This window comes from Lontra canadensis, unplaced genomic scaffold, assembly GCF_010015895.1.
Source record: "Lontra canadensis isolate GAN:19392208 unplaced genomic scaffold, GSC_riverotter_1.0 scaffold120, whole genome shotgun sequence".
Taxonomy (NCBI): domain Eukaryota; kingdom Metazoa; phylum Chordata; class Mammalia; order Carnivora; family Mustelidae; genus Lontra; species Lontra canadensis.
The window spans coordinates 2,895,012-2,904,395 of record NW_022631114.1 but is presented as its reverse complement, the minus strand read 5'-3'; the positions used below and the strand labels follow the sequence as shown (position 1 = coordinate 2,904,395).

At 51.9% G+C, this 9,384-nt stretch overlaps 1 protein-coding gene across 1 annotated transcript in view; it reads left to right on the top strand.

The window, feature by feature from the left end:
* The first annotated feature begins 1,031 nt into the window (after positions 1-1,031).
* DISC1 (DISC1 scaffold protein) overlaps positions 1,032-9,384 on the top strand; it is a 300,758-nt gene continuing 292,405 nt past the window's right edge. The window contains exons 1-2 of the mRNA XM_032841136.1: positions 1,032-1,203; positions 1,349-2,355. Coding sequence (XP_032697027.1) covers positions 1,032-1,203; positions 1,349-2,355 — 1,179 coding nt within the window. The remainder of the gene's footprint in view (positions 1,204-1,348; positions 2,356-9,384) is intronic.

Below are 9,384 nucleotides of genomic sequence, written 5' to 3'. Positions count from 1 at the left end.
CAAACACGAAGTGCTTTCTACTTACCGTGACAAAGATCCTGGGCCCCTTCATGTTCTGGGGACACAATGGGATGTGTGGCCCTGGCATGAAGCTTTGTTCCACTCTTCACCAGAGTCTGTAGTGTACCTGTGGCCACGTTCAGTGCTGCCTGTCTTAATCGCATGCTTTGCATTTCATCTGATTCATGGTGTGGCAGAGTGCAGCTGTGAGAGCGCCGTGTGGGCCAGGAGAGTCAGGAGATCTGGTCACTCAGTCACTGGCAGGGGTTTCTGGAATGTCATTTTCCCTGAGCCTCAGTTTTCTTAACTGTAGAAGGAAACTTACAATTCCTGGTCTGGGCGATTCCCATGATTTTGGCAGCGAGCACGTGAAATGAGCATAGGTTATGCACATATTCTTAGTAACGATGTGCTGTGACAGAGAAATAAGAACTCACACCTTCGGCACACAGATCATGAGTGCCAGGCGCTGTCTAGGCTGTCTATGCATCACGACTCATTTGGTTCAATGTGCACAACCACCCTGGGTGAGAGGTACTGGTCATGTCTCCATTTTCCCGATCAGCACACTGAGGCACAGAGAGGTCAGGTAACGTGTGGAAGGTCACAGTCAGCCATGGGCAGCCAGGGCTTGAACCTGGCCGTGAGGTGCCAGACCCTGCTCTCAGCCGCTGTACAAGCCTGCCCGAGGGCTATCGGCATTTTTTGTTGTTTCTATTCCTGTTGCGTAGCTGGGTAGGGGACACAGCCCCTGGTTTGTAGAGCACATAATACAGGGCCTACTGTGGGCTGCTGTGTGAGAGGAGTTGATGGATGTAAGCTGTGCCCCAGCCGGCCCTCCAGGGTGTGGATGTGTGCGGGGGACAGGGATAGCTCGGATAATGGAAACTCCCGTATAGTCCAGTAAGTTGCTGGAATGAGTGATTGGCTCTCGTTTGGAGGAGGATGCTGGCATTTGCCTTCCAGTCGCTCGCTCTCCAGGCCCAGTCTGGGAGATGCGTGCCAATGTGCCCAGGAGCCCCACCGGCGAGATGCCAGAGGGTGCCGAAGGGGTCACTGAGGCCGTGTCTCCAATGGGCCTGGGACGTGTTGGCGTAACTCAGCCCTGCAGCTGCTGTGCTGAGCAGAGGAGCGGAGACACTGAGCTGCTGCCACGCGTTCGAGGCCAAGACTTGGACAGGACCGCCCGGATCTCCATGCTGGGTTGGCCTCGTGACACCTGAGCTGGCCTCTGTCTCTGACAGATGCACAGAGCGGTGACCTCTAGGCCAGGATGCTCTCCAGACGCAGTTCCGCGGAGCTGCTGAGCGACGTGCGCTTACGGTGCTGTGTTCTCTCTTCCTCCCAGGCGGCCGGGATTGCTTACCACCTGCAGCGTCCTTGCGGCGGCGGCGGCTGGAGCGGAGGCCGGGCTACATGAGAAGCACAGCGGGGCCCCGGATTGGGTTCCTCTACCCAGCAGCGGCCACTGCGCTCCGGGCCCAGGGAGGGGCGTGCAGTGAGGAGTCCCACCAGTCTGAGTCCAGGGCCGGACGGGGTGGCCTTGATCCTGGAGGCCAGTGGCGAGGCCCCTCGGCGGGGAGCCCTGTTCCTAGGAGCACAGCAGCCTCGGCTCGGACCCCTGTGGGATACGGGGGCCTGGCGAGGACCCCTGCGAGAAGACCCTCAGGGCTCTTTGGGATTCAGTTCCAAGTTGGCACCACACTGCCTGCCAGGCCGGCCAGGTCGTGTGGCCCTGGGGACGCAGGGTGGCAGGGCGAGCTCCCGTCCATGGACAGTTCTGAGGCCCCTGGCGCTGGCTGGGATGCTGGTGGCTGTGAAAGAGCAAAAGACAGCTGGACAAAAGGCCGTCTGTTCCCGGAGGAGGTGAATGGCGACAGCTGCGGCCTCAGGAGTGATCCCAGGGTCCCCTCAGCCCCGGGCAGCTCTCAGGACACCTTTACCTCAAGCTTTAGCTTCATACGGCTCTCGCTTGGCTCTGCGGGGGAACGTGGAGAAGCAGAAGGCTGCCCGCCCTCCAGAGAGGCCGAGGCCCCTTGTCAGAGCCCCAAGGACACGGAAGCCAAGGCTGCCGGCCTGGACAGGCCTCACGAACACCCTCGACTTCTCTCTCCCCACTTCTATCTCAAGACTACTCAGCGCCTGGCAGACTCTGCCCAGACCGCAGGAGGCAGCCACAGGCTGGAGAGGGAGATGCCGACTTTGTTGGATGTGGACACCGCCTCCTGCTTCTCCCCGGGCCCCTCCGGGTCGGAGGGCAGCAGCTTGGGGGACGCTCAGCGCTGGGAGACGCTGGTCCGGAGGTGCGAGCCCGTGCTGCTGGACTGCCTGCTGAGCGACCAGAGGCGGCTGGAGGTCGGTGTCCCCAGCCTCCGGGGCCCATGATTATCACGGGCTCAGATCCTCTTCCGGCAGAGGGCAGGAAACGAGTTTGGGGCGGGCCACCGACTTCCCCCTGGAAGCTGCAGCAGCTCCTTTTGTAGCTGCAGCAAAAACATGTCCCTGCGCTTCTGTTTCTTCTCGCGCAGGGTGAATGCAGATCTGTCCCTGTTCTCCTCTTCTCTGTCACTTCGATGCTCAGATTTGCTCTCCCTCCGGCCGCAGGCTCCTCTGCGGTTCCTGCCCTAAGTGACGTGTGGTTAGCTCTGCCCAGCTCTGCTCTGCAACAGGAAACTGGGGGCAGGGGAGCTGGAGCTGGCTGGTGTGCGGTTGAGGGGTGTGAAGTTGGTGATGCCCCCATTGGGGGTGATGCTGAGTTTCATTTGCATTTACCCCTTGTCTGTCATCCTGCTCAGGGGGCACTGCCTGACACAGCCAGGAGACTTCGTTCCTGGTCATTCCATCTCTTGGGCTCTCAGTTTCCTTCCTTATTATTATTATTATTTTTAAACATTTTATTTATTTAGTTGACAGACAGCACAAGTAGGCAGAGAAGCAGGCAGAGAGAGAGAGAGAGAGGAGGAAGCAGGCTCCCTGCTGAGCAGAGAGCCCGACGCGGGGCTCAATCCGAGGACCCTGAGATCATGACCTGAGCCGAAGGCAGAGGCTTAACCCACTGAGCCACCCAGGCGCCCCTCAGTTTTCTTACTTAGACGGAAGCCCTGCTTGGGATTGTTCTGTGGCTGCAGTGAGAAGCTAGGATGGGTGGCATACATGTAAGCCCTGGCGTCGTGAGGGTGCTGTCCACCCAGTTACCTGAGAGATGGGAATAACTATGAGTAGTCAGTGTTGTTCTACCCACAAAAAGTTCCCAGAGAAACCCAGGCAGAGGTGCTCCATGGCTGACCCCATTGGCTGTTTGGCTCATCCTACGGAAAGGCTGTGTTTTCCTTCTGGGGTGTGTGCATGTGATGTGTGTGTACGTGTATAAGTGTGCATGTGTGTGTATGTGTGCATACATTTGTACATGTACACAAGGAAGTAGAACACCCACTCATCAGGCATTTGGTGGAAGTACCTGAAAATGTGAAGGTCATGTTCATTCCCAGCAGTTGGGCTCATTTATTTTCTGTTCTTTACACGTGGTCTCATGTTCCTGGCCCTGGCCCTGTTCTCCCTGTTCCAGCCCTTGGGGACCTCAGCCCAGCTATGTGATTTCTATCTCACGATCTTCTTGTAGCTCTCTGTTCCCAGGTGATGCACAGAAACCTGGACTTAGATGTGAACAGCTGATGTCATTGTCTTCCCCACTAAACTTGTTTTTGTTTTTTTTTTTTTTTTTAAGATTTTATTTATTTGACAGAGAAGGAGACACAGTGAGAGAGGGAACACAAGCAGGGGAGGAGGGAGGGAGAAAAAGGATTCCCACCAAGCAGGGAGCCCAGTGTGGGGCTCGATCCCGGGACCCTGGGATCATGACCTGAGCCTAAGGCAGACCCTTAACGACTGAGCCATTGGCGCCCCCCAACCAAACCTGTTCTAAAGGACCCTGGTCTTCATACCCATTTGTTGATTTTAATTAATAGCATCCATTTAGTTCTTTAGAGAAAGTGCAGGCATCTTTAATACCACCCCCATCCTCACTCCCAACATCTGGTCGGCCCTCCTAGTCCAGCAGCTAACCTGCCTCTCATGGCCACAGCCTCTGCCCTGGTTCAAACCCTGGTTGTTTTTAGCCTGGGTTTTGTAAGAGCTTCTCCACTTATTTACCTTCCTCCAGTGTTTTTCTTCTCCAGTTTGTCCCCCGGATGACCAGCAGAGTTATCTTCCAGAACGCCAGTGGGATGGTGTTACTCCTTGGCTTAAAACCTTTTGCTCTTCTCGGGATGGTATCCAAGTTCCTTATCCTGTTAATTGAGATTTTCCCAACCCGCTCCAGCCTGCCCTAGTGCCTTACTCCTGCTGGCTCAGCCATCTGGTGCTGCTTCCTGTTCCTGAAGACACCAGGGAAAGCTGTGCCTTGGGCCTTTGCTTACAGTTCTCCCTCTGCCTAGAACGACCTTCCTACACATTTCCGCCTGCCAAACTCCCGTAATCCCTCTGGTATGGGTCTGAAGCCACTTCCTTGTTAGACATTTCCTGCCCCCTCTGGTCCAGATGAATCCCTCCTTCCATGTTGCTCTCGTAGCGCTCTGGACATGGCCCATGGTAGCATTCGTCACATGTAATAATTATTTGTTTGTGGGCCCAAGTTCTATACTCGACCATGAGCTCTATAACGAGAGGTCACGTCTCTTAGACGGTTTTGGATGCCTGATGTCTTGCATCCGTCCTGGCCCCCTGCTGTTGCTTGATCATTTTTGTTTTTAGTGCAATGATTCATCTTATGAAGAGGGACCCCAGATCTCTAGTTGACAGCTTTCTTGGACTGGTGGGCTAAGGTAAAAGAAGAGAGTCAGAGACACAGATATGCAAAGCATGAAGGGGTTCTCGTCACCAATCCCAACCTCGGAGAGGTGTTTGTCTGCACCAGCAATTTCTCCAGTGCTGGCTGGCTGTCCCGTAACTCAAGGCAGTTTTGACCCCATCTCTCCAGAGACAGATCAACTCCCACAGTGGAGGGGCTCAGCCCCCCAAGACTGCCTGCCTGCAGGTCCTGGCCATCCTCTGTGCTTCTGACCCACTGGCTCTAGATCAGAGGTGCCAACAGAAACCCTCTCCTTGGGTTCGATTAATTTGTTACAATGACTTACAGAACTCAGAGAAACATTTTACTTAACAGATTACACGTTTATTACAAAAGGATATAACTGAGGAACAGCCAATGGAAGAGATGCATGGGGCAAGATGTGTACCAACCTGGTCCCTCGGGTTTTTATGGAGGTTTTATTACATAGGCAAGGCTGATTAAATCATTGGTCATTTGGGATTGATTCAACCTCCAGCCCCTGTATCCTCCCTGGAGGTCGGGGGATGGGGTTGTAAATTTCTTGTCCTCTAATCACGTGGTCGGTTCCCCTGGCAACCGGCCCTCATCCTTAGGTGTCTTCCAAGAGTCACCTTATTAACATAACAAAAGACACCTTTCTTGCCCTCTTCACAGGAAATTTCTAGGGTTTTAGGCTCTTTGTGTCAGAAATGAACAAAGACCAAATACATATTTCTTATTGTGAGTCGCAAGGTCCCAGGCACTAAGTAGAGTGTTGTGTCATCCTTTTCCAACTGTAAATACAAGTATTCAGCACTTCATTTCCAAGATCTCTTTTAAAAGAATCTTGACCACAGATCTGTATTTCTGCATCTCAAAAATTCAAGTTTTGACGTATGTGAAGCAAAAGTAGAACGCCGTTCTAATGAGCAGTGGCTCTCCCTCCCAAACAGCCAAACAGACAGGAACTACCTTGGCAGTGATCCGTCTGCAGTCCCCATGATTCTGTTCCCTGGGTTTCCTTTCTTCTACCTCCTCCTACCTGCAGGGAACTCATAGCCTCCTGAGAATCTTGTTTTTAACAAACTGGAGTCTGTGAACCCCCAACCAGTTGTGTCTCTTGGGATCCAGTCACGCCTCGGGCTCACCTTGCCAGCTCCCCCAGCCACCAGGTCATCACAGGGCCTGAAGTTCAGCATTCCAGGGGCTCTGGCTGGAGAAAGCCACCCTGCCTTACCTTTTGGGTTTCCGGATCTTTAGTTTTAAAAAATATAACCAACCCTAGATATCTCTTCCTTTCACCTTTATCACCCAGATGCAGCTTTTAAAAGAACTGATTGGTCAGAGCCCACCAGAGCAGTGTTCCTTGCGGAAGAAGGGTGAAGTGGCTGTGGGTTCACCCTGGGCATTCTGGAGGTGATCAACTCTGCTGCCTGTGGGCACCTGCTGGGGTGTGTGTGCGTGTGCCTGTGATCCCACGATGCCCTGCAGTCTGGCAGGTTTGTGGGACTCCCTGGTGCTAGCCTGGCATTTTCCTCTCCCGGCTGAGTGACCTTAGGTGATTTGCTTAATCATTTTGTGCCTCAAGATGCTGTTGTTAGAAGATGGAGATAAACCACGGTACCCACCTCATTAGAGTCTCATTAGAGTCTCATGAGCATGAAATGTCTCACCTCTTGCCAGGAGCTTCAGACAGGGTCTGGCACTGAGCAAGTGCCTGCAATGTGGGTCATTATCATCATCGGAGAACGAGCTCAGAATAAGTGAATTTGGGCCAAAATCACCAAATTCACTCTTCTCCCTGGGGTTCAAGTTAAACTCATATCCTGTCTCAAGTGATAGGATCTGGACACCATTTATCTGTAGTTTAAGTATCTTTGTGGTAAACTAACACCGGGACAGCAGAAAACACGATGCTATTTTTGATGATTTGAATGTCTGTTGTGTAGAAGAAGAATCAGCTTTATTCAGTGATGTAGGAGAGATGGGAGGGACTCTGTCCGGGGCATAGGATTTATAGGAAGGCAGATTTTGTTTCGATAGGAATGAGAAATTAGGAAGAAACACCATAAATTTTATTGGTGGGAAAGAATCACAGAATCACATACCCATCTCTGAATGAGAGATAGGAAACATTTGTTTCCCCTGGAAGCAATGGTTTAGTGTTTGCTAACTGAGCATTTCCAGTGACTTTCTAGAATACAACTGCCATGAATGAGAATCAGTGGAAAGGGTATTTTATGCTCTTTAGAAATAGCCACCCAGGGACATTGCCAGGGACTGCATGGGATTGAGACAGTCGTGATGGAAGGAAATGCTAACTGGGTACGCAGAGGAGGGAAGCGGGGAGAACCTTGCAAGTGAGCCCCACTTCAGCTTGTGGAACCCGCAGAGGAAGGAGGGAAATTGCCTGCCTCAAACGGTTGTGTCACTGGATAGGTCATGACCATCAGTGGCTCTGCTTCCAGCACAGATGGACATTCAAACATCTGGGGTATCACTTCAGTGACCTAGAGGGATCATTGAATGAGGGGGAGAAGGTGGGGTGGCTGTTGGCTCTACATGAAGTTTTCTGTGACCTTCTTTCCTGTAGGTCTTCTGCTTCAGCTCTAGTAAGCTCCGGTGTGATGATGGTAATAGCAAGGACCCTCCCATACAGACTTTCTTCTGTCCCTAATATGTATAGCTAGGTTCCTGGTACAGTGTGCACCTGTAATATGGAGAAACCTCAAGGATAAAGGGGCTAGTGTAAACATTCATTCTTTCAGAAAGTATGTATGCACTGCTTGTGCCTGGCTTCGGAGACTGTATTAGAAGAGGTAACAGACAGGGGGCCTGATGGCTCAGTTGGTTAAGCGACTGTCTTCTGCTCGGGTCATGATCCTGGAGTCCCCGGATCAAGTCCCGCATTGGGCTCCCAGCTCCATGGGGAGTCTGCTTCTCCCTCTGACCTTCTCCCCTCTCGTGCTCTCTCTCACTCTGTCTCTCTCTCAAATAAATAAATAAAATCTTAAAAAAAAGATTAAAAAATAAAAAAAAAGAAGAGGTAACAGACAGTGACATCACAGCCTTTAAAGGACAAAGTTGTGTTTCGTTTTCTTTCTTTCTTTCTTTCTTTCTTTCTTTCTTTCTTTTCCCCTAAGATATTATTTGTTTGATAGAGAGAGAGAGCACAAACAGGGGGAGCAGCAGCCTCCCCACTGAGCAGGGAGCCCAATGCGGGACTCCATTCCAGGCCCCTGGGGTCGTGACCTGAGCTGAAGGCAGCCGCTTAACTGACTGAGCCACCCAGGCGCCCGCAAGGTCTTGTTTCTTGCTGAATGCTTCGAGTCCCATGGAGGTGGTTGGGGTATCTGCTCCACAGGGTCACTCAGGAGCCCTGCCTACAGCACCAGAGCAAACGGCCCCTCAGTCAAGGGGACAAGGAGGAAAACAGTAAGGGATCCTACAAGAGCAATGAAATGCTCAGTGCAGAAGTGACCGCTAACTCTTGCACCCTAACCCCATGACCCACAGCAAGGTGGGGAGGGAAGTGTCATCCTTCTGTGTGCTCAGAGCAGTGGGGAGCCAAGTAAGGGTGTGCCCTGCCATTTTCTACACGAGTAGAATAGAGTTCTTGCCCTCAAGATACTCAAGTGTGAATGGAGTGCACAAAAAATAGCAAAATGAAACAATAGCTGTAACATGGCATTGCAAGTACTACAATTTCTTGCAATTCTGTTTTTCCATCAGCTCAATCCCAAACCCCAGCATCATGATGACTTTCTCACCCCCCACCTGCAATCTATGAGCAGATCCTGTTGGTTCTATCTTCAACGCCGTTTTCAGAATGTGCCCAGGATCAGATTGCCTTCTCACCATCTTCACTGTGCCCAGGATCATCCAGGCTATGCTATGGTCACCTCCATCCTGGGTGATTTCCATGGCCTCCCCTGCCATCTGACTTCTGCCCTTGTCCACAGTGGTCAGAATGGAGCTGCTCGGACCTCAATCAGATCATGAACTCTTGTGCTCAAAATCCTCTGACTGCCCACTATCACCCACAGAGTAACGAGAACTTTTCAGTCCTCTTCATGTGTTTCCATGATGCATTCCTCATCACCTCTCTGACCTCATCATCTACAATCCCCCCTTAATCAAACCTCCCCAGACCCTGTGGCCTCCTGCTTTTACTTGACAACACCAGCAACGCCTCTGCCCGAGGTTCTGCACTGACTCTTCTCTTGTTGAAATGTTTTCTCCAGGAGCCTCAGTGTTTCCCCCTCAAATCTTTCCTCAGATGTCAGTGAGATTTTATTTAAAACCACAGCCCTACCTCCTACCAGCACTCCCGATGCCCCTTACTGGGTTCTGTGGTTTTTCTTCTTATCACTTTCAGGTTGCTTGGGTGGCTCAGTCATTAAGCGTCTGCCTTTGGCTCGGGTCATGATCCGGGGGTCCTGGGACTGGACCCTGCGTCGGGCTCCCTGCTCTGCAGGAAGCCTGCTTCTCCCTCTCCTCACCCCCTCAGCTTGTGTTCCCTCTCTCGCTGTGTCTCTCTCTGTCAAATAGATAAATCAGGAAAATCATAAAAAACA